General features: G+C 38.2%; 1 protein-coding gene across 1 annotated transcript; it reads left to right on the forward strand.

Moving 5' to 3' along the window:
- Nucleotides 1-3,701: 3,701 nt before the first annotated feature.
- LOC306769243 (urea transporter 1) lies at nucleotides 3,702-25,254 on the forward strand (the record flags this gene model as incomplete). Its single annotated transcript, XM_079257809.1, has 8 exons — nucleotides 3,702-3,825; nucleotides 4,255-4,444; nucleotides 5,083-5,211; nucleotides 7,549-7,738; nucleotides 16,162-16,309; nucleotides 22,625-22,759; nucleotides 23,537-23,586; nucleotides 25,072-25,254. The coding sequence occupies 8 exons, from the start codon at nucleotides 3,702-3,704 to the stop codon at nucleotides 25,252-25,254; spliced, it is 1,149 nt and encodes a 382-aa protein (XP_079113935.1).
- Between the last annotated feature and the right edge of the window lie 1,319 nt (nucleotides 25,255-26,573).

The following is a 26,573-nucleotide window of genomic DNA, read 5'->3' on the forward strand; positions in this document are numbered from 1 at the left end:
CTCAGGCACGTCAGTCAAGCCAGTCAAGACCTCCAAACGCTGATTTTTGAGGGTAAATGCTTCTTAGTATGGACATTTCTTTTAAATCATGAGTACGAAAATATCTGCACATTTTCTTCATGCCACAGATATCATTTTTCATTTCCCAGGTCTTTTTTTTATTTAGATACATGGGATAATGGATAATTTAACAATCAAAGTGCAAAATTCAAGATCACATGAAGATTCAAGCTGGACCAAACTTTTTTTTTTCATTGAATGCTCTTCATAGCATGTAGTATGAAATTTGCTAACTTTGTTTTCTGCATTTCTTTTCTTGTGCATATAAATAACTTGTTGCACTATTTTCACAAAGTCTGTCATTACAACATTTTCCTTTTAAAGCCAAATGTATCATTTACACAGACAGTTTCTGGGACATTTTGCTTCCCTTCATGGTAGAAACTATACAGAAAACTCTGTTGTACACCACATAACACTGATGAACACCAGAAAGCAGAATACACTATGATAATTTTAACATAGGCCGATGGGATGGTGATAAATGGTGAAAATACCAAAAAATAAATTGTAAATTTAGTCTACTGTCCAAAAGAAAATTTCAGATTAAAAAAAAAAAAAACTGGACTTTTCTGCCCAGTGGTTCTAAGGTTGGGTTTTAAAGGGTTATGGAGTAAATTTTGCAATTGAATAATTTAGTGAGAGAGCTGATTTGAGAAACCTGAGAAAAGTTCATGTTTTTAATAGAGATCCATTGAAGAGTGGTTTTGAAGCCAGGACCTAATGATACACGTTGAGAAATTTCTGTCTTGGCTGATTTCTAAAACTTATCAGTGCATGCAGATTGTATCACCAGTCTGATTAATCTAAATCTTACTTTAGCTGAACAACTGGTCAGTTTCCTGGGCACCTTTGTACACAGAGTGCTGACTTCATGATCTCACAGTTACTGCACATGTGCACCGTAAATCTGCATCAACTGATTTCTGACACGTTTTCCATGAACCTTGTGATGTTTAAATCCTGCGATGTTCAGGCTAGCGGCACACATACCACTAGGGTTTTCAGTCTCATGTGTCTCCTGGGGTTAGATTTGTATTAGACTGAGCTGAAACAACATTTAGTTGTGTTTTTATGTTAAACCCAAACGTATCTTTGGTTTTCCGTAACCTGCAACAGCAGCTATAGGCAATACATAGCAACTGCTGCTGATCCTTAACAACTTCAGTTATTTTTAGAGACTGTAAGAAATTGAACCACTATTTTCCATAGCTGTTTCTCAATAACCAGCTATTTGTTTTCCTTGAGCAGTTTGTGTATAACCCATAATATCCAGTTTTTCCAGACACAGAGAGTCTTTTGGCTCTAATGGTGCAAAGTTGAAGTGTTTTACATGGAGAGCAGGGTGTTTTTCACCTTGATTCTAAAGTGTTGTTGGGAACTGATTAAATAATTACACTTTACGTCAGGCGTAAGTGGCATTATAAAGTGTGTGCCGATTTCAACACATTCACAGAGAGAGGTATAAAAAGAACAAAGAGGGGAAATGCAGATCACCATGGAAACAGAGAAGAATAACTCCTCATTTTCCTTATCTGTCCTCCCTTCTTTAATCACTTCTTTTTAGACTAGTTATTCTGTGTCCTTGCTCTCATCAGTGTGATTAATCTAAATCAAACTCTGCTCTCTCAGCCGGACCATCTTCACAGAATACACCAACCTAAAATGCAGTATCACAAGATGATGAGACTTCTCGTTCTGGCCTGCAGGACATTTTTGAGGCTGAGCAGCACTGTGTAAAAGTGTGAAAATTGCATCTTGAAGTCCAGATGGGCTATGATTTCAGCTTCTCACTGGCAACTTTCACTGCAGATTAGGTTTTTTTTAGTCACTTAATCAGATATTTTAGTGGCTTTAGGGCTGTTTCTGTAAACTGATTAAAACCAATATTAGTCATGATGCTTGCCTTATTGTTTTTCTGCCTGAGGTTAGTTCTACCCTTGCGTTATTGAATCTTTAATATTCAGGAAAAGTGCTTGTACTTCTGTGCTTTGCATACTGTAATGTAATTGGGTGTTTGCTGAGCTATTACTTTTCTCCCAAAATCTCCCATTTTTATACCACATTCTCTATATAGATGCTAAAAATAGTGATGATTTATGTTAAATCTGCAGCAGTGTATATGTTAAATGCACTTTAATTTTTGATCAGTCAGCAGCCTCACACACATTATGCAGAAGAAGATCCTCATGTTTAGTTATGAGCAGAGCAATAAAACAAAAACATTGATGAAAAATGTTTGTGTCTGCAAAGATCATTAAAGTAAAATTCAATAACACACACCAGTAATACATTAGCGAAGACAAACATGTTTGCTACACTGTGTGGCTCAACCCAGCGAGTGTGTTAAGTTTGTACAGTCACTGACCTGCAGCCTCGAACGGATATTAAATAGAGTGCACTTACTCAGAGTATTGAAAATTTGCTCTTAATGTGGCATAGATGTGAGAGTGTGTGAGATGTCTTGTCGTCATAATAAAAGGAAATATATTTGTGCCACAAAATGTGATCTTCTGCTGTTTAACTGCATCCCCACTCTTATAAAAACCCATTCTGGTGTGCAAGAATCCATCTGTAGCTCTATTTCTTCTCTGTATAGGCTGTGATTGATGCAACGAGCTGAGGAGCTGAGACAGGATGGGGGAGGCGGATGTATTTATTGAAGCAAGTCAAAGATGAATGTAGGGGGAGAGACAGAAAAGAGAGAAAGAGAGAGAGAGAGATGAACTGTCAGGGCTTCTTGAATGGCATAACAGTCCCAGCTGCAAAAATAAGGCCTTTGAATCCCTGCTACTCTGACTCAAATGGAGTCAAAACATTCTTTTACTCTGGTATCTGACATAGTTTTATTGCCCCTGCTTGCTCTGTTTCTTTGTTTTCTAAAGGACATATCACTGCAAAAATACTTAACTCCTTATGGAACACACTCATGATCAAAGTATTTTTGTTACTATATATTTAAATTAGAAAATGTGTTTTAGTGCTGGTATCAAATTAGTAAAATGTGATCAACAAATGCTGCTTTATGAGTAAAGTCACGTGAAAAATAAAAGAACATATTTTTTATATCCGATTACAGATGACTTCATTCTCTTATAAATCTGTTATTTTGAATGTTTTATTTTGTTTTATATTACAAAGATTAGGAAAGATATTTGGGTCAGAAAGGATTTCATTTAAAAAATAAAACATGAGGGAAAAGGAAAATGAAAATGAAGGAAAAACAAACGTTGATCCACATGGTGAAATAAAAAGTAGATGAGTAGCTTAAATGGGCAAACAGTAGATGATGAGTTATCACCGTGGCTAACAGAGACGAGAGGAAAAGAAGGGACATACTGGTGATTGTGAAATGTGAAAACGGAGATGGACTGATCTTCATCTCCTTAACCACAGCAGATGGTTTGACCTTTGTTCTTCTGTGGCACGGAAGTCCAAGTGAATGCATTACCCACCAGTTTATAAGTCACCCCCTTAAACCTCAACTGAGAGGGAGGAGGGAGAGGAAGAGGGATGAACCAGAAGGAAGGGAGGAAGGAAGAGCAGAGGAACAAAGAAAGAAGTTAAAGGAACAGAAAGAATTTTCCATTATCAATACGTCTTTGTTACGATAATCTTGGCGAGACCCTGCAGCTGCAGACATGTGGATGGAGACCAAAGTGGATGTGGAGGCCAGCAGGAGTCCTGCCAGCTTGAGTCGGCGTGTTCTGAACAGTCTGCTGGTGTGCACTGGAGACATGAAATATTTGGATCAGTACATCCAAGGTAGGAAAATACTCACACTGCTGAAACCTGGATATTTCCTAGTGCTAACTTGGAAGAGCTAAAAATCAGTGCAGCAACTGCAATTTTAACAGTTTAAGAGGAATTTTGCTTAAATCCAAAGAAAGTAATACTAAAATATTGGCAACAAAGTTCCCAAAAACTTGAAAAAGTGCAGATTTTTTCCATTATCATAAATAAATGAGTCAGACTCAGAAATGCTTACCTTGCTACACACATCACACAACTACACACATCAGTGCTGGATGCTTCCTCCAACACAAAACAGAATTATCATTAAAAACTCATCACAGTTCTTTTCTATAAACCCAAACACACCTGAGGAGTACATGTAGCCCCACAGTTTGTTTCACTTCTCCATCTGTGAGCATTTAGCTGTGATTTTCCATGTTTTCCTGCTTTTGTCTCCAGACAAGTTGTTTGTGCTGCAGCTGGTTGTGTGGGGGCTGAGAGGGGTGGCCAGGGTGATTCTGGCCAACAACCCGCTGAGTGGTGCTGTCATCCTGGCTGCCCTGTACTGGGCTTCCCCCTGGCAGGGGCTGCTGGGAACTGTGGGTATACTGGCCTCGACGCTAACAGCTGTAGTCGTCGGACAAGACAGGTGGATGTACAGGAGAAAAAAAAAAGAAGTTTTGCAGTTAGCACATTTACTGGCTTGTTTATTTTTTAAACCTTATTTCAAGCTGTGACTTCAGTTTTTAATCAACTCAACCGTCTAACTGAAGCCGATTGAGAGAAGTATCTAAAACTAATTAATAATTCAGCTCCATGACTGATACCTGCCTAAAACAGCTATTTATCCTTCTTTTAAACTTATTCAGTATTTATTTAATAAACCATAAAATATGTTAATATACACATTGTTTTAGGATTTAAAAATAAATTCCAACTAAAGTGGGGCTCATGATTATTTTAAGTTTGACGTGGAGAACAGATTTAATCTAACTTGAAGTTTCTCCTCATTAAAATCAGTTTATTTAATGACAATTCATAGAAAGCAACACTAATGAATGTTCTGGTCATGAGAATAAAAAGCCTTTCTATGAATTTGCTTACCTGCTTATTACTGGTGGATCATGAAGCCTGTTTGAATTTTAAGCAGAAACTACTCTGATGTGTGAATGTATGTGTGTGTGTGTGTGTGTGTGTGTGTGTGTGTGTGTGTGTGTGTGTGTGTGTGTGTGTGTGTGTGTGTGTGTGTGTGTGTGTGTGTGTGTGTGTGTGTGTGTGTGTGTGCAGTGCTGATGTAGCAGGAGGTCTTCATGGATTTAACGGCATGTTGGTGTCTCTGTTGATGGGAGTGTTCAGCTCAGCTGGAGACTGGTACTGGTGGCTGCTGCTGCCCGCCTGTCTCGGTTCAGTTACATGGTAAGAAACACACACAGCTTTTATTGTAGATCAACCATGAAGATTTCAATCAACTTTATTACTAACTGAGTAAAACAAAACAGATTTTAAAAGAACTTTTTCATCAATGGAACCAAATTGTCAAATCAAATTAACTTTATTTATCCGTTAGGAACCTCGTTTGCAGAGGAGACAGTTCCAGAGACACAATAAAAACATTAATACATATGTATACATAACACATCCATTCATACTGTTCATCACAATAAAACATGAAATACATTAAAGGTAGAGTATGTAAGATTTTCAATATTTTCAAAATAAATTAACTTAAAAAATAACTACAATCATAATTAGATATTTTTTTTAACATGTAGGTTCCAGTCTGTTCATATTTGATGCGTTATTAAATTACAAGTTTAATTAATGACAAAGACCCTTCTTGATTGTTTTCTGACCAGTAAAAAAAAAAAAACAGTACTTTTTTTCCACCAGTAGGGGGAGTATAAGCCCATTTATTGCAGAGCAGCTCTGAGCTACAGCTCACAAGCGATTCCTGCCCTCATTGGAGCTGGCAAGGAGGAAAGGTGAGTTTTGCTCATTACTGCCAACCTGTGGTGGTTTGTGGAGGTAGCAGTTTTGTGGTTTTGCTCACGACCTGGTATTTGCCACCTGGTGGTGGAAAGAATTGCCTTGAAATCTTACATACTCTGCCTTTAAGAAAAATTAAAATGAAGAACCACAGTTTCAAGATCAGCTGTTTAGCAAGCGAACAGAGGTTGGGACGAAACCAGAGGATGCTCTCTTTATCCTCAGTGCAAGCAATCTGTGTGTCAGTGGATATGAGGAGTCAGTGGAGATCTGTCCGCCTTTTCTTAAAACTCTGATGTCATAAAGGTCTTTGAGAGACTGCAGTTGCTGGCCTTTAATTTTACTGCCCAATTTTCTGTTTCACAATAAACATCAGACAAGAAGAAAAACTAAACTGTGTTTTCTGCCACTTCTGGAGTTAAGGTTGAAGTGGTTCATAGTAATGTGTTCTTGTAGGAAAGGAGATGACACATTGTTTTATCTGTCACCTTCGCAAAACCAGTGTCCAGGTCTACATGCAACTGCAAATGTTTTCTTTCTACATCAGACACAATGAGTCAGTGGAATAGATTTTTTTTCAAAAGTGAAAGCAAATAAGCTTATTTTTAATGTATGAAAATGTTGAGTAAGTGAATATTATTACATGTAAGTGGTATACACTCACCAGTCAGGTTATGAGAGACACCTGCCCAGTAGCTTAGCACACTTAAATACCAATCACATGTACGTGACTAAAATGTAGCATGGCAGACAAGCTGGTCTGAGTGTTTCAGAAACTGCTAATCTACTGGGATTTTCCCAACTAACCATTGCGTGGGTTCACAGAGAAGGGTCCAAAAAATACAAGATATCAAGTGAGCCGTTGTCGTTGGCACTATTTAGATGCCTTTGTACAAAGTGAGCATTGAGGAACCAGCATGCTTGAGCATTGTTCCTGCTCATGCCCATCTCTTTGTGACCAGTGTAGCATTTTCCAATGGATACTTCCAGCTGGATAATGCACCATGTGATAAAGCTTTATCTCCAACTGTTTTCTTGAACATGACAAGGAGGTCACTGTACTTCAATGACCTCTGCAGTCACAAGATCTCAATCTAATAGAGCACCATTAAGATGTGGTGGAACGGGAGTCACATCAAGGATTTGCAGTAAACAAGTCTGCAGCAACTATGTCTTGACCCTGAATCAGACAGTGACTCAACAGACTCGGTGTGGGTTGGTCAAAATAACCGAGGGCTGAGATAGTCAGGCTGGATTTCCCTTGTGACTGTGTGTTAGGTATCCTCCAGAAGAGTCAGCAGCACAGAATGGCTTGAAAATAGGTAAGTGATGACTGACTTTATGCATAACTAAGAACCACTCCTCATCCAGGCTCTGCATTGTCAACTCCAGTCACATGACAGCAGACAGACTGGCTCTATCTGGAGTATAGTATACAGGCTTAAAAGCAAGAGGGAGCCAGTCAATCACAGGTGAGCTGCATCAGTAATCTGCTGCTCCTGGAGCCATGCTTATGGAAGTCAGGAACAGGAGGAAATAAAAACACTAAGAATCCAGAGAGCTTAACAAGCCACTTTGTGACACTTTCATATCAGGATGGATTAAAAACTCTCTGAAACCTTTCCATCTATGACACCTGGAATGAAAGCAGCTCTGAAGGCAAGAGGAGGTTCAATCTGGTACCGGCAAAGTGGACTGAATAAAGCGGCCTGTAAGTGCATATTTGCATTTAAATAAACATAATTAATCTGCTTTTCTGCTCTCCAGTGTGTTCCTGTTCAGTGGACTCTCCACATTATTGGACCGCTGGGACTTGCCAGCTGCTGTGTTTCCGTTCAACATTATTATCATCCTCTACCTCCTTTGCACCGGCCCAAACAACCCTTACTTCCCTCATCACCCAACGACACCACCTGGAGCAACGGAGTCCAATGTCACAGAACTCATTGCAGTGCAGGTGAGACGTTTGTCAACATGAAGGAATAAACCAGGGTCAGAATGGGTTTGTGTGTGTGTAGACAGCCTAAAGCAATGTTTTATTTATAAATTCATTTTGAATAGCTGGTGTCCAGACGTCGGTGTTTGCAATCCAGGCAGAAATGCAACATAATATCCAAACTGACTCTACAGAGCCAGAAGCTATACTTGCATGCAGTTCATGTTGATGTAAACCATGGTATTTTTCTGATCTTTGACAGCATTGTTTTAAATCTGACCAATGTTTGAAAGCAGAAATAAACTTTGGTTAAAAACTAAAAATTAATATTAGGAAGGTATTTTTGCCTGCAGAACATAAACTTGCTGTTTTTCCATGAGAGTCTCATTTAACTCCATATTTTACCATGAAAGCAGACAATTTTCCCTGTTAAATCTAATGGATCTTTTTCTTAGACTTCATTGCAATCATGTGTCATGTTTGTACCCAGATGCATGAGACAAAGAAGTAGAGCATGATTATGTTTGGTAGTTTTTTTTTTTGTTTTTTTTTTTAAAAAGAAAACATACCTGTGAGGCATTTGGAAACTAACTTGTTGCTTTTTCTTCAGTCTAGAGGACGCAGTTTATATCCCAATGATGCAGATTTTGCACATTGACCTTTCATCCTTTGCACCACCATTTATACCGTTTATACTGTAACCTAGAAATAACAAACATAACACCGGCTGTAAAGCAGATGTTTAACAATTTTGCAACCACCATTGTATTGAAACAGTTGGGATTATTCCTTTGAGTACAATGAATCATTTCTAGACCTTAGGTATTAAACACTGAGCATGGTCCTGTGCACTACCTTGTGGGTCAGTTGTGCTAAAGCTTCCCCTGCATGGGTGTGTATTCAGTCTGTATTAAACATGGTTGAGGTGCCTTTTCTGCAAAGTGTTTCCTCAAAACAAAACAAGCATCCACGCTGTTCTTTTGCTTTTTTGTTGTTTGGCTGCTCTGGGTTGTGTTTTTTTTTTTTTTTTTTTTTTTATGAATAGAAATCGATCCGTGTGTGTGTAGTCTGTATGGTTTAAAATGTGTGTTTTTACACAAATAGCTGAAGTGGGAACCAGAAGATCCTGGTGAAAATAATGAAACTTGTATAACAGGCCTTGTGACCAAATTAATGTGGGACTCATAATAATCCCAACATTCCTGGGAGAGGTTGGATATGTAGACTTCTGTCAGCTGAAAAGGTTGGGAGTGGATGCTGTTCGACCTTTAAGACAGAGAATGTCTTGCTGATGCAGAGTGTGACCATGAAAAGAAGATGTGGATGAAGATAAAATGGCATCATGTTCCATTTTGACCTCGTACCACAATGTTGCTTTGCTGTTGAGAAGTTTTTTAACTTAATTTCTGCCTGAGAGGAGGCATGTTGAATCAGAGGCATGATGACTGACAGCTTCAGTCCCTCCAATTAATAAAATCATCCTCCCATACATGCTACATTCAACACCCAGCTTTTATATCCTTTTTGTCAACTTGCTTGCTGTTTTATTTGGCTGATTATGTGAGCTCAATCAACTTCTGGCTTATAAATTTCTCCATTTTATGAAATGTTTTTTTTTTCTTCTTCTTCTTGCAAAACTCTTTCAGTGAGGTGTCTGACCTAACTGGTGGATCTATGATGATTTTCCACCATGATGTGTGTTAGTAGGTTGTGCTTAATACATGGTGGGTGATATGAAACCACATACCAAAGGAATATTTTGCACAAACTTTTCTCACTTTACCATTCATGTTTATAGAGACCTTCCGCTGTAGATCATAGTCCCCCACATCCTCTCTGTTCACTTTAGTAAAATGCATCCTGCTGTCAATACAGTTTAATGGGGATGTGAGTCCAGGCCAGCTTCATCTGAGAAAACTAATATTCTCATCCTAGAAAGCCAGAGGGATTGTTAAGCTGGTGAAATGTGTTGGGAAGGACATTTAAACATAATGATCAGTCAGTCCATATAACCTGCCTCAGTTATGTGAGTTAGTTTACACTGCCCACTGATTATATTCCTTATTTTTACAGAATTCAGAAAGTTTAGTTTTTATTCTTAATATGTTTTGTTTTTTACATGCTGCTCTTTCATGTTTCTTTGTGATTATACGACCACACTTGCTTCACTGCAAATTTAGATAGTTTATTGATGCAGCTCTTTACTAACTAGTAGTCTTCTAATCAACTATATTTTAGTTGTATTTGTTAAAAAAAAACTATAAAGTCAGCTGCCATCGTGAGGATTTCAGTAAAGGTCACACACAAAGGCAACTCATTAGCAGTGTTAAATAGAAATGAGGCACTTCCAAAGACAAATACCTGAATTGAGGTCAGAATTATCCAAGGTGTGGAAGCCAACGTGTGACTAATGAAAACTCAATAAGCGCATCAGGCTGGCCTTACTCACCAGTTACTAAGCAACAGCCATTGGTGGAGCTCTTGTTTGAAATTTATATTCAGCAATGATAAGTTCCTGGTGAATATATTGCTGGGGGCAGCTCGGTGCGTAAGATAAGGTTTTCGTGACATTTTAATTCGAATTCTGTGGATGGACAGATCCTGAAATTTTGTCCAGGTGACTAGAAGTCTCTGGTACTCGGTGTACCTTGTAAATATTATGAAAATATTTTCTTTAGCTTTGTGGGTCTATCTGAAACTTCACATGAACTGCTTCTCTCCTGACAGCAGTCCTGGTTTCCAGCTGAACTGCTGCATTCAGCTGTTGATCTTCTGAGCCAGCAGAAAATTCAGCGCTTTAGGAATCATTTCATGCTTCTCTTTGGAAAGATCACAACAGATTATGCAGCTCCAGTTAGGGATGCTTTATCTTTCCCAAGCATGAACACAAAAACATGGTTATCAGGCTGATTATAAGCACAACAAAACCTCACAAATACATGAAGCGGACTTCAGTGACGTAACACAGCACTGTCTAGTACAGTATCTAATGAAGTCTAATACAATAAAATTATTTAAAGTGGCACAAACTACACTGGGATTAATATAATTAACATACAATGGGCAATGTGGTTGATGCTACTCTTGACAAACTGTCTGATCTTTAAGTCATTCTGCACTTTACCCAGTTAGAAAGAGAAATGTACAATTACTGACAATTGTTTTGCCTTAAAATGCAACTAATTGGCCCCTGTAATGCAATTTAAAACCCGTGTTTGGGTAAATTTAGGATACAATTAAATAAGCTTACTGTACTCTGACAAAATAAGAGCTAAACACTCTCCCTGTCTGAAAATTAGAATGAGTATTGTTGTTTAAAAAACTTTAATTATTTCTTGCTGCCACAAGAGGGCAAGTTATAGAAAAAGAAGCATTACTTATTATTTGTGTGTGTGTGTGTGTGTGTGTGTGTGTGTGTGTGTGTGTGTGTGTGTATACACACACATACATACCCACACACAGACATTTTCCTCCATATTTTGTTGAAAAGTTGCCAAGATATGGACATTTATGATACATTTGTTTCCTCATTCATCTTTTTTTCTCTATGTTTGATATAATCAAATCACCTTTTTCAGAGAGATGTCGCTGAATTTTTACCCTTTCCCAATTCTGGGATTTTAACAAAACATGTTTGGATATTGGTAAAAAGCCAAAATCAATGTACCAGTTTTGTCCAAGTCTGAATTTTCAATACTGGTATCAACAGATACTGAAATTATTTGAGTGAGTTGTGCCAAACAACCCAATATCTGGAAAACTATAAATGACATCTGTTTTATTATTTTAACTGAAACACATGATATATAATATGTGCATGTTGTGTAAAAGTTATATCAGTATAAAAGTAAAAAACAATACCAATAATTTCTGATATTGCATTTTATTGTTATATCGGCAGATAATGTTGGCATGCCGATAATATCCAACATGTTTTCAGTCTGTTTTAAGGAGCTGAAACCAGAGTTAAACAGCAGGATCCAGATGTGTCAGAGAAGGAGCGAGAAAAAGAGGAAAGTAATGAAAAATAATAATCTATGATTTAGAAAAGGGAAAATGCAAGTGGACATCATTTCTAGATATCATCCTGCAGCTGTTGTTTCTTTCAGATAGGGATTGCTTCATTATTTATACATAGTAAATATAAAACAAAAGCCACAACTTTATTTAATGCAGTCTTTAAGTATAAACCAGACTCAAACGGCTCCATTTGTATCTTCCTGCCCTCGGTCTGTTTCGGTGCAGGATGATCTACAAACTCACTGTGACGTTACATCAGACATGCTGACTAAACCCTATCAGCGCTATAGGTGTCCTGAATATCAAGCTTTGATTTACACACCATCTTATTAACAAGCATCACACCCCACGGCACAGTGTGTTCCCTGCAGTAAATTACTTTCCACAAGTTTCAGCTCCAACGTCTCAGATTTTTTTCTCTTCCTGTTGCTACAGATCAGAGTATTGCTGTCTTTCCCGGTTTAATATTCCCCTCACCGCTATCCTATTCATTTCTCTGTCTGAGCACCTCTTGCTTTATAAATGCTGCCCCTCTCTGTACATGAGGATCATTTGGTCTTTTAAACGTAAGATCTGAGACATAAGTATCATGTTCTTATCTGCACCTCGTGCCTCTCATCCTCATTTAGGGCTGTCACAATATCAGATTTTTCTACATGATTATTGTAGCCCCCAAATGTCAGTATAACAATATTATTGCGATTTTTATGGAATTCTTCTTCCGATTTAATGGTGTTCGTTTAATCATCCCAATTCCAATTTGATCAGATTTCCATACATTTTATCATTCACACAACTGTCGAAACCTTTTTCAAGTGTTGTTGCATCCTCCAACTTTGTAATCACGCACACATGATGGTGTAAAGCTCCAACTATCATGGCTAGTTGGAGTGTAAAACTGCTCCTCTGGCTGAGAGGCAAACACAAAGATAATGATGCTAAAACTTCTATTATTTCATGTTTTTAATATTACAATCTTACTATCTTAATAATATAATGGTATAATTGTACTTTCTGTTTTGAAATTTTTCTTTTTTTGTATAAATAGTTTACAATCAACAACAATCACATTTCTGATGTGATTGCTCATTATCACGGTCCAGTATAAACACAGACACAAGACTTGCCTTTCTTTAAATTGGTTTGCATTAACCTAGTTTGCTCTAAACACAGCTTCTTACAGTAGATTAAAACATTTTATTGACAGTGTTTAAGGAGGAATTACATTTATATTCAATCAAACATGGGAATTTTTGCTTTTTGGAGCAAATATTTTGAGGGACTCCCTCAGTTTTGGTTTATATCAATATGTTTTAAGACTTGCATGAATAATGTTTGCTGAATTATTATTTTTTTTTGTCAGTTTGCATTTTTAGCTTTTGTCCTTGTTCTTTTGTCAATGAACAGTGTATTAAATCCACAAAGATTGAATAGCAACTGCAACTGTATTTATATAGCACTTTTAACACAACCACAGTCGACCAAAGTGCTGTACAGAATGAAACAAAGATAATAATCATTATACAAATACAGAGTGCAGAAACATAACATATATAAAACTGGTAAAATCATGATAAAATACAGTCAGATTAATAATGTCAACATCTCAGGTGGTGTTAAAAGCCAATGAAAACAGGTGGGTTTTAAGACGTGATTTAAAAACTGGTACAGAAGAGGCCTGTCGGATGTGCAAAGGCAGCTCATTCCATAGTTTTGGAGCTGCAACTGAAAAGGCTCTGTCCCCTCTGAGTTTACGGTGGGTTTTTGGTACACTCAGGAGGTGCTGGTCAGTCGACCTGAGTGACCGCGTCGGAGAGTAAGGGAGCAACAACTCAGAGAGGTAGAGGGGGGGCAACATCATTCAAACATTTAAAAACAAATAAAAGTTTAAAATGGATCCTAAAATGCACGGGCAGCCAGTGAAGAGACGATAAAACAGGGGTGATGTGCTCATATTTACGAGTGCCAGTTAAAAGACGTGCAGCAGCATTTTGTACAAGCTGCAGGCGAGTAAGTGCGGACTGGCTTACACCAAAGTAAAGTGCATTGCAGTAATCCAGCCGTGTGGTGACAAAGGCGTGGATCACTGTTTCAAGGTGCTGTCGTGATAAAAAGTGCTTTACTTTGGCTAGCTGCCTTAGGTGGTAGAAACTGGACTTGACCACGGAGCGAATCTCACTGTCCAACTTAAAGTCACTGTGAATTTTAAAACGGTTCCTGATTTCAGTTTTTGAATATTTAGTTCGTGTTTCTAGGTCCACAGTCGCAACTCCATTACTGGGACCAACAACCAAAACCTCAGTCTTTGAATTATTGAAATGGAGGAAGTTTAACGCCATCCAATCTTTAATGTCACGCAGGCATTTTTGTAGTGTACTGACAGAGAAATTATCTTTCTCTTTTAGCGGGACATAAATTTGACAATCATCTGCATAAGAATGAAAAGCAATGCCATGTTTCCTTAAAATAGAGCCCAGGGGAAGCAGATATAAAGAAAAAAGGGTGTGGTCCAAAATTGAACCCTGTGGAACCCCATAGGACAAGGGGGCAGAGGACGACTCACAGTCTTCCAGACGGACAGAGAAAGTTCTACCCTTTAAGTAGGACCTAAACCACTCAAGGGCTACGCCCTTAATGCCCACAAGGTGCTCTAACTGGGAGATTAAAATATTGTGGTCCACTGAATCAAATGCAGCGGTTAGGTCCAGCAATACAAGGGCCACACAATCACCAGCATCACAAGCTAAAAAAAATGTCATTAAAAACTTTTAAAAGTGCAGCTTCTGTGCTGTGCATAACTTTAAAACCAGATTGGAAGACCTCCAGCAGATTGTTCTTATTTAAAAATGTGGTCAACTGTCTGAGAATAATTTTCTCTAAAATTTTAGATAAAAACGGCAACTTGGAGATTGGCCTGAAGTTATTAAGGTTACTGGCATCTCGACCAGGTTTTTTCATAAGGGGCTCCACTACAGCATGCTTGAAATTAGCAGGAACCACTCCTGAGGTTAGGCTGCTACTTACTATAGCAAGTACCCAGGACCCAAATAGTAATTGAAATTGGATTTATTCTTCATGTATGGCTGTTTTAATATTGTCTCTTTTTAAGGGAGTTCCAACAGCGTTGTCAATAAAACGGATAAGTCTTCAGTTGGTCATAAAATATTCATCCATGTGGACCAGAGTCAGTGGGAGCATCCGCTGTTTTGTCTATTAGTGGGAGTTTGATTATGCTGACCGCATTTTACAGTTGTCGTGTGAGAGTCCAGTTTGTCTCATCAGTTCTTGATGTTTTTGTCCAGAACTATTCAAAATGGGAAGGGAAAAAATAATTTAACAAAAGCAAAAGAACAAAGAATATTTAGATAAGAGAGATAAGATAAGATTTAATTTATCTCACAGTGGAGAAATTCACTGTTACATAGTCTCAGAAACAACAAGGAGGGTGCAAATAGTAATGAAATTAATATTTGCCTTTAAAAGTCCATTCATTCTTTATCCTGACCGCTTAATCCAATAAAGGGTCACGGGGAAGCAGGAGCCTATGCCAGCAGTCTTTGGGTGAAAGGCGGGGTACACCCTGGACAGGTTGGCAGTCTATTGCAGGGCCACACAGAGACAAACAACCACTCACACTCACTCAACCTAACATGCATGTCTTTGGATGGTGGGAGGACGCCGGAGTACCCGGAGAGAACCCATGCATACACAGGGAGAACATCTTTAAAAGCTGAGTAACGTAATCCTAATCTCAAATTAATCTCTTTTCTATATCCTCCATCACTTTTCTTTCTCCATTGCTACCCTCTTTCCTTTTATTCTACCCATCTCTGTTTCCTCCTCCCATCTCTCCCCTGCTTCTCTCCAGAGATGCGGATGACGTCTGTCCTATTTATATTTAATGTCTTTAGCTTCAGTCACTCTGCTGAAGATGGCTGCACTACCATGACAGTGTGCTTTAATCCCCCCCCCCCATACACATGCAGAGGCACATTCACAGGGAGTTGTGAAGCAGCGGTGTAATTAAAGACCATTTATGACTCCTAAATATCAGCGACAGGCAGGTGCAGGCATCTCATTGCCATGGAAACACTTCACTTTTGACTGTTGGGATTGCAACGTTTCTGTGTGTGTGTGTGTGTGTGTGTGTGTGTGTGTGTGTGTGTGTGTGTGTGTGTGTGTGTGTGTGTGTGTGTGTGTGTGTGTATAAATATTTAAGCAGGATTTTGATTATTAACTAGTTGTCATTGATCATATTAAACATATTTTGCATTTTAGTCTGATTTTGTGAGTCTCCTTTTTCTTCCAGTTTAGCATTTGCACTAAATTGTAATATATCAAACATTAGTAGTAATTTTTTTTTTTGTATACTTCAGGTAATTTGTTTTTCCCCAAATCCTTCCCAATTTCCTGTTTTTTCCCAGGTGATGCGTGGTATCCCTCTCGGTGTTGGTCAGATCTTTGCCTGTGGAGATCTTGGGCCCTCCCTTATCATTTTAGGAGCTGTTTGTCTGTACTCCCCACTGCTGGCTGTCCATGCTCTGCTGGGATCAGCAGTCAGTACATTAGCAGGTACGTCTCAAACTGGGACTGGGATGGATGGAACTGATATTTTCTCTTGTATGTGGTCTCATATATTGATATATTAAAGGAAGTTATGCAAAAATTGTATGACTAAAATTTGACAGTGTTGTAAAGTGTTGTAAAAATCACTTTCTTATCCAGTCTTTATATTATGCAGTCTTGACTAATATCCAAAATGTCACAAATATCCGGAAATGGGAAATGCTAATCGGTTTGTGTGATATTAGTGTAAATAAATACTTCATGTCTCTCATTTGTCAAACAGAGCGTTTGCATGACGCGGTCAGTGTCAATAGCAAGACTTTACAAGACGTGGAGTTTTTTTTAGGCTTGACTGAAGTTCTTCCTGACCACTGAATACATCGATCATCCACAGTTATCAATCTTGTTTGTAGCTCCAGGGATTCATTTATTTCCTGGTGTAGCATCGTTTCAACAAGAATGTTACCACCAGACGGGTTGCAGGTCAGTCAGAGGGCAGAACCAGCCAGACTGCCGTCACCATCACAACTGACTTCATTTTATGCTTCTGGACTGCGTAGAGACTACATATGTACAGCAGAACATGTAAACACAACTTTAGATCATGATTTCAATACTTAATGGTTGTACATTTTCAGAAGTACTTCAGTTTTTTTTCATTTGTTTCGTAGATGAAATCCTGTTCCAGGAGCGATATAAAAGTATTAAAGAAACAGCTCAGTGCAATTTAATCTTGGTATAAACACAATATATCCTGCAATATTAAATGTCCTGTAGTCACCGTTCCTCTGCATCCCGGCAGTGTTTGCAGCTTAATGCAGTATCATAAACTTTTGTCTCGCTTGACAGAATATTCCTTCCATTCATTAAACCATCAGTTCAGGACCTCAGACAGATTGTAGACTTGGCTTCCTGCATGACAAATGATAAATTACAGAATGCTTAAATGAGGTTAAAGTCACCGAAGGGTTATGAAGTACTCTGGCAACATGATGTCAACAACAGACATAAAAATGAAAACTGTTGCTACAGCAATTAGCCTGGGCAATTACATCACTTTGCCATATCCTGTACGACGACACAGCCTTTTGCATCTGCTCCTCTGTGACTCTGATCAAAGAAAAGAACGACAAATGATGCAACTCTTTGTTTTGCCACCATCTTTTACATCTTCAACACAATGTCCTGAAATTCTTTTACGGGCTGTGAGTCACCCTGTAAAAAGTACAAGTGGGAGTGAGCTTGTTGACAAACCCATGGACTCAGTGATACAAACAGTAGCAGGTACACACACACACACACACACAATGCTGAGGCAGGAACAACAGTGTGTCTAGAAAGTAATCTGATGTGACTTTAATGAGACTGCATGGGCATCAGAACAAAGAGAAAACAGCTTGCTAAAGTGTGAGAGAGCAAAATGCCACAGTCTGTTGCTGTGCATTTCTTTCTCTCTGCCTTCTTTCCTACTTTGTTGTACAGTTTTTTTTCCCCAGTTATTTGCATGTTAAAGTATCATGCTCAAGTCATTTGATGACTGTATTTACTCTCCTGACAAATGCGCCATTAATAACAATAAGAAGTTACATAGAAGTTAAAACAGCTTGGTTTGCCAAAAACATTGTTTTTACAACTCAACAATAACTTTTGTAGGCGCCATTAAGCTTGTTCGTGTGGTTATGAGGACATGTTACTAATGAAACTTGTTAGTTTTAGGTAATAACAAACAACAATCACTAGAAGAAAAGAGACATGACATCATGGGTTTAGTGAGAAACTGGGACCAGCAGGGTGAGGACATATTTAGAGCTGTCACTCAAAGCACAGCTGTGAATACTATTCCCACAAGGGGTTTCCAGAGGAGACGATCAGGGGCTTTATGTAGGCCAAAGCCTCTCTACCTCCTGCTGCATTCATTTTGTAGAAAAATAAATAAGAAATGCTTCTTGGTGGGATCAGAACCACGAGAAATAAGGAATTGTGACAGAAAGAAAAGTCATCAGAGGTTTTTTGTCTAACTCAGTTACATGCATTTGTTTTTGTGACATGAAATGCACAAGGGTAGTTTCCAGTAAGTCTTACATCAGCCAGTTCTGATCTGACATGCAGGGAACGAGGCAGAAGCAGCTGTTTGGATGTGGATGTTTGTTTCTGTTCTGCACCACCACCAGCACTTAAGGCAAACTAGAGAGGGCATGCTAAGGTCGACACCCACTTTTGTCATATTGTTTTAGCTCGTGGAAGGGTTTATTTTCAGACTTGGTCTTGGGTCAGACCACTGCTAGTTGCATAAAGAGCCCAGAAACACTCAGAAGCATTATTTAAGTGTTCATCCTAAATGACTAAACTGATTAAATTGATCTGTTAAGGATGTTAGTCATTCTAGCAGCATTTTCACAGGATGGATTTACATAAATCTGGTTAATGAAATTCCTCTCAGCCTCCACTGCGTTTTGTCGTCATAGTTAATCTGCAGAAGTTATGTAAAAATGTTGTTTGCTTTTAATATTGCATGACTGCTATTTTAGGGAAACATTAGCAAAATTAAGAATGTTAGCAATTAGCTCAAAGCTTCACTGTGACCAAGCAGCAAGCAGCCTCATTAATACTGCTGTGGACAAGCTATTTTAACATGATGCCATCGCTGTGTAGGAAATTATATCGAAATGCAATTCTTTCGTGTCTTATCCTACCGTTTGTACAGCTGAGCATTACTTTCAGTGAAAAAAATTCATCTTATTTTAAAAAATGAAGGGAGAAGCTTACCTGAGCCATCATCACATCTCTGTAGCTGCACTAAAAACTAAACAAAACAAAGTTGTTCTTATTGTTTTTGCACCAAGGACATGAAAAAAATATACTGTATATACAAAGAATAATTATTTAAATCTTTTTTTTCCCCACAGTAAGTAAGGGTGAGGTCAAAGGGCTAGTCTACGCCCCCCAGTCCATCCCTACATAATGAGTAAATGCAGCATGTAATGAACTTCCTGTGATGTTCTACAGCAACATGGTCTTAATCATACTGCAGCATTCAGACACTGTCATGTCCCCAACTGCGTATGTGAGAGATGTGCTAATCTGAAGTTTATCTTATAAAATTGATGTAAAATTCATATAATAACTAGATATAATGACCAACCCAAAGTGAACTGGTCAAAAATGCTGAAAAAACACTCATATAACTTAACTATTTGGCTAATTACAAGATTTTTTTGCTATAGGTGAAGTCTAAATATTTGTGATTAAGAAACGTAAATGTTGATCATCCAAGTATAAAAAAAAAACCCAAAAAAAAACACTTTCTAAAACAAAATCGCTGCTTTACTTGTTGAGTAAATGTTGGTTTGGTTTTTACATTAGATGACCGCCAAAGTTGTAATGTCAGTAAGGACAATAAAGAATTAAGCAGAAAGGATTCAAACTGAATTTTTAATTAAAGCAAATTAAAAATTTGCCACTTGTTGGACATATTTAAATGAAAATGCAAACTCATTATGTATGCAAAGGAGCAGAGTTATGCATCACCGCTGGTTTAAAAATGAGTAAATGTGTAATAAATTTCATCTGATCATTCCAGAGTGTGAGACTTTCCTCCATTCAGTGTGGTGCTGCTGTAAAACATTGTTCAGTTCATGTGGTAAGAGCTCTCTGACTCTGATGTAGTGTCCTTTTGGGGATCTTCCACCTGTATTGTCATTAGTCTTTTATGGCACCTTTTGTGTGCAGAGAAGGCACATAGTATAAAAGAGTGCAATGAAGGAAACAAGAAAGAGAATAAGGGAAGCGTTGCTTATGAAGAGCAAAATGTTAAAAATAAAATCAAAAGGGAGGAAAATCCAGTGTTGATTGAGAAAGAGGCTGCAGACTAAGGTGGCTTTAATGGAAGTGAACTAAACTGATAACGGATGGAGCAGAAGGGAAATGGCTGGCGAGTCATCCAGCCGACACACAGCATGAGGAGGGAGCACAGGGGTGTGGTTAGTCTGCTCCAGGAGCAGACTGCTTAACTGCAGCTTTCATTGCCAGGTAATAAAACCATCGATCCTACCACTGCCTGGGGTTTATTTATCCACTGACGAGCCTTTCGAAATGCCCACTTCTCAGAAAAATCCTGCAATTTTCAAACAGAACAGATGTGGAGCAGACTGTGTCATGCAGCATGCATGGGTTTGGTATTTTAAAGCACTTATTAGACTTTTGGCAATGCTTTTCCATAGCTCAGGGCTTGCTAAATGTCAATGTCATTAAACAGTTGGGAAAAAAAAGATCCTAAAGAGTGGACAAGTGTGTAAAATATAATATATATGGCAATAGTTTATGGAGGCTTAAAGCTTTATCAATCAATCTTTATTTCAGACTAAGAAAAAAAGTCCATAAAAATACATAAAAAAAGACAAAACAGTAAGTTAATCCACAGAACATGATTTACCTTTTTTTTTTTTTTTTTTTTTTTTTTTTTTTTTTGTCCAAAGTTAATCAGAAAGGCGCAAATTCCAAATTTCTACAATCAACCTCATTGTCCAGTAAAACCGTGAGTGAACAGGTTGTGAAAAGGGTCTGAATGTAACATATAAGAAAGCTGTTTACACCATGATAAGTCACCTAATTGTACGGTATGGAAAACAGTGCAGGAGTCCAGTATCGAGCTTTTGACTGCCTAAATCTACGGGCAATCTGTGTATGCATGTTAATGAGTAGGAGAGGAATCAGCTGGAGGCCTTTTTAGTCACAATGGTGATGCTAACATGGATAATAGCAGTGATGCTTCTTCTACCACTATAAGCACTGAGCCATGACACCAGCTTGCTAGAATTTTTTCACATTTTTTGTCCTCAGATAATGGATTTTTCTGACTTCAACCTTTGTCTGACATTTTCTTCAATGTTTTAATAAAATTCAGATATGTTAACGGCAATGTGATGGATCTTCATGAAACTCTATGCTGACACGCATTCCCATTTGGACGTAATGGTGCCATGATTATTAGTCAGCAGCCTACATCAGGCTTGAATTTTAATGTGTCCTTCAGTTTGATTAATGACCGAGTACCTGAATATTAGGTACTATAAGGTGGGAGAAAGTGGTGCAAAAGTCGAGACTTGCCATGTTGTAAATCTAGAATGAAGTGAAAGTCTCTCCAACATTGTTTTTGATTGCTTCTAAATGGAGAGCACAAAGCAAAAATTACATTTAGTGAAAAAACTAAGTAATCATGCAAACAGTAATAATGCTTTTGCTTTTTCCCTATGATTTACAAATTACAAATCCTGAATAAAACCAGAGAAAATTTAACATGATGCTGCAAGAAAATGATGTTTGCTTCTTGCTGCTGAACTCTGTTGCCTGCTCTTTCCAGCCACATTGTGATTTAATATCATCCCTCATCATGCGTGGGCTGAGACAGCACAGCTGGAGGACAAGACCATGAGAGAAAATATCAGTCCTGCTGGCTGCACTCAGATCTACCTGGGTCAGCATGACCCCTGTTCAGGCTACTTATAGTTTCAGTCAGGTGTTTTTCTACTATGAACATGAGTCAGAGGTGAGGTACAGATGTTGTATCAATAATGCACTGAATGATGAAGTCTGAAATAGTGCAACGTAAACACAGTTTATTGTAATAAAATGTAAAAATATTCATGTTGAAAAGACAGCAGTTTGTATGGTCTTAAAGGCATTTAGAGGGTTTTTGCATCATAGCTGTACAAGAGCTCTCATCTGCTTTTTTGTTCATACATACAAAAAGTATTGTTCCAGAAAAGACCGATAATAAGCTAAATGTCAAGCTTAAAGAATATAAACATAAAAAGCAGACAGATTTATTCATCCAGTTGTCTCTATGCAGCAACAAGCTGAATACAAATGATCCAACAAATGAACAATCCCTCAGCAATGCATCACTTCCTGTCACTTCGGTCACACGTGTCTGTAGTTTAAGTATCTTCCGATTATGCGCTCAATAGGTTTTAGTAAAATCCTCCAAATTGGGAAGCTTATCCCCATTTTAGTCATAATCTCCATATTAGGTTCGAGACAGACCCAAGTAGGCAGAGTGATCAGACTAGTGTGTGTCCAGCTCCACCACGTGGACAAGTTTAGCTCTGCAACTCCAACAAGATGCAGCTGGAAGTCTGTGTGTGTGTGTGTGTGTGTGTGTGTGTGTGTGTGTGTGTGTGTGTGTGTGTGTGTGTGTGTGTGTTGCCACTGTCGTGTATTTCCTCCTTTTCAAATGTGCAAATCTCTCAGCAGCTGTGACTCTCTGGTTTTTCTAATTGTCATGTATTTGTCTCCTCTCTCCCGTCACCTGCTTTGTGTCAGGTTTATCCATGGCAGTGCGTCATGATTCTCTGTACTCTGGTCTGTCTGGGTTTAACGGAGCTCTGGGCTGCATGGCTGTTGGAGGACTCTTCTTCACCTTCAGCTGGAGGACCCACCTATTTGCAATTGCTAGCGGTGATACGATTACACAACACAAACGCATGCAGACAGTTTTGTTTTTATTGTTGCAATAAAAACACAATATCATATCAACTAAATTTATAGTAAGTAGGATGACTTTGTCCATCCTTCAGTGTGCCTTATCGGCGTAATGCGCCTTTTCTTTCACCCTCGGTCCTAATAAATTCCTGAAACCTGCTGCATGAAGGGCCTCTTGTTTGCCTTTGAGTCATCAAAATGTCACTTACCGCATCGCTTCTCCTCCCCACCAATCACTGTTCTGCTGAATCAATCAGACAGCTGAATCACACCCTCTAAATGTGAAAAATGGCTCTATTTTATAAACAGTGTGACATTCCTGGGCAAAAGCAAATGAGCTTATTCAGCTTTCTCAGTATACTGTGGAGGGGAGCAGCTCCCTTACCAATTTCCTTCATGAATACTTTTTATCATCCATTTCTTCTACTCTAAAACCTATTTAATAACTCCTCATTTAAATCTTTTCCTCCCTCATCGCTTATCATCTGAGCCATTTCCTTCACATAATTTAGTGTTCAATTTTTGCTTTCTTTCCCTTGTGTGTCTGTGACGCCTCTGCTGCCGGAGCATCATGAAAATTAGCAGTGACCAGTTTGGCAGGGAACTAATCAGTTCACATTAGGTAAATTTGCCAAATTGAGATTTCCAGAAGTAGCAGCCAGGTGCATGTGCACGCTGAGAGCACCAGCAGGCTGCTGGCAATGTGCAGAGGGTATTCTGTATTCAGCCTAATCATTACTCATCTGCTTGCAGCCTTCCTCTCTGCATATGCTGACATCGCCCTGAGCAATTTGATGGGAACTGTAAGTAAACACTTCTCAGTATTTCTCTCCATTTAAAAGTACCGTACTTAAAAAAAATAAAAAAAACAAAACAAAAAAAAACAAAGTTGTTCAGTGTTTTATTTATGTCTGTATTCGTTCATGAGTAGAATAACATTGTGAAAATATTGAACCCAGACCCATGTAGTCATCATGCAAATCCTGCTTCATCCTCATTGGATGGAATGAGTAGTTGTTGTTTGCAACCTGATTGGCTGTCTAAACAATTATTCAACAGTTAATACAGACGTATGCGGGTCCCTCAAGAAGGGGATATACACTTTTTGACCTTGTTTTATAAACCTAAAACATGTGGCCCAGAAAAACACTGTTTCAGGAAAAAAAAGTGACATGTAAGCCTCTGTTTAGTTTATCCCAAAAATCCACCTGTTTGCTCAGTGTCACATAATTTCTGTTCATTTTCAGGGAGGAAGAGTTGTGAAATGACTAAACCAGTACTGGCACACAGACTGGTGAGAGACAGGCTCATCGACACGTATACATATATCTTTATAATGTCCATGTTCGGGCTAAAGTGACTGCAACTGATGGCAAACTGCACCAGTGTAGTATAGTTAACCTTATCTGAGCTGCTGGGCGACGTTGGTACAGGTGTAGGGATGTTTGTAATTGTAAAAGCAGCATCACAGGGGGTAGAAGTGGGTATACGTAATGCTGAAGTGGGTATACTCCATATACTAACGTGTACCTTGAACTGTGCCACTGAGTTAAAAAGTGTTTTGTGACAGGAGTTATAAAACACAAGATAATCTGCAGGAATCCAGGCTGTAGGCACACATAAAAGCCAAGTTATAGTCATTTTCCCACTCATTATTCCATAACTCACATCCAAAGCTTATCTAAATGATCTGTCCAGCTGATATGTGGTCATTAATTCCACATTCTTCTATCCAGTCCTCAGGGACAACTGCCCTGCATGTTTTAGTTCTTGCCGACTCCAGCACGCCTAATGCAAATTAAACTGCTAGTAAAATTTTCTGCAAGCCTGCTAATGACTCATTTATGTAAGCAAGGTGTGTTAAATTATGAAAACCTCTAAAACATCCAGGAGAGGTGGTCCCTCAAGGACCAGGACTGAGAAATACTTGCTGTGTGCTTAAACTCTTCTCTACTGTCCTCTGTTGCATAGTCATCACACAGGACAGTTAGTTCACTTAGATAGTAAACATTCATTATGTAATGTATTTATGGCTCTTGTGAACTCAGGGACAGCCCTTATTGAGATGTATGGCATATTATTGTACCAGCAAAACAACACCATCCTGCTGAAATGCTTTTTGTGTTGAAATAAATGTGAAAACCAAAAAACTGCTGGATTTTAAAACACTATAAAAAAGTTTTAATGTGCTACATGCACACACGTATAGAGAAGAAACATGCATTGGCTTCGAGATTAATTCTCACTTCACTCTCATTTATTATTTAATAACCTCTCTTCTTTCTCAGGTGGGTCTCCCAGCATGCAGTTGGGCAGCTACCCTTACAACCACACTTATGTTGCTGTTGACCGGCAGTTTAGCAACATACCGCATCCCTATTGGACAAGTGATGGCTCCTGAACAGAACCTGCGCTCTCGCAGCCAATGGGAAGCTGGGAACACAGATGAAAGGGAGAGCACAGATGTGTAGTGTGAGGACACACATAACCTTACACACAGAAACACACACATTGTATCAGTGCAAAAGCTGGATGGACTGGGCCAGACATTAATACATATCCATTATAAACATTTGTATATATTTTTTCTTTTAACCCTCCCATTTCATCACAGCTTTTCATACGAGTAAAAAAGTTGTATACACAATTTAAAGACGTCATTCCACACTTTGTCCACAGGGTGGCACTATTCTTATGCTTTATAAAACTTTTACAACTATTTCCATCCAATGTGCATATTTTTGTATCCAGATTTAGCCACTTTTTGCTGTTATGTTCCTCATAAAAAAAAACCAGACAGTTTAAATGGAAAGAAAACTTCTTTAATAAGCATGAAAATCAATAAGTTAGTTCAATGAAACCATAGTTTTAAAATGACAGTTTTACTGTTACCATAAAAACCGATTTTACAGTGTGTGTTTAACTTGATAATATTCCTGCATAGACGTGCTACACTGCACTCCACTGGAACTCATTGTAAACACAGATTGTACATGTATCTCTATGCAGGCAGACCGCAAGATGAGGAGGCTGCTGATGATTTTATGAAACGGTGGTCAGCTGATTATGCCTGGAGTTTAAAGGCAACTTTTTATATAATTTTTAATTGTCATGTCATGATTGTTGTTAAAAATGTTCTTAAATGTAAAAGCTGTGGTCCAGTATGTTTTCTTTTTTCACAGTGCTTCATGTTGCCTGTGTGGATTTTTCACACTTAGTCATCTTCCCTGTTTCCAAACAGAAACTTGCTTTTGGTCACACACACATTTTTAAATTTCCATCATGGTAAAGCAAACAGATCCTCCTAAACATGTCTGCAACAGCAACAAACTAACATTTTTTCCAAAAGATTTTTCTAAACATCATGATCATGCATTCCTACACTGGTGCTTTGTTTTTATCGATGCAACCTGCATATCTGGGATTTTTTTCTTTTCTTTTACCTTCCTTTTTTTTTTTTTTTTTTTAAAGTACCACAAAGCATCTCACACAAAATTTTAATGACATTAACAAGAAGGAATGTACAAAAGTGACTTTCAGTCTGTGATTGAATGATTGTAATAATTTTTTTTAAAAAAAGGAAAATTAAAAGTATAAATATAAATACTTGCACAAACAGTAGTTGTCTTTTCAAGCTGCGTTAAAAAGAAATGAACATTCATAGTCCTACATACTTTGAGCTAAAGTTTTAGTTGTGAGTGCTGTTGTGCTTCATTTTTTCCATTGCTGTGCGTGTGTAAGTGCACATGTATGTGTTTATATGTATGAATGGTCATGTGATTACTTCATT

The sequence above is a fragment of the Telmatherina bonti genome (assembly GCF_933228915.1).
Source record: "Telmatherina bonti genome assembly, chromosome: 18".
NCBI lineage: Eukaryota > Metazoa > Chordata > Actinopteri > Atheriniformes > Telmatherinidae > Telmatherina > Telmatherina bonti.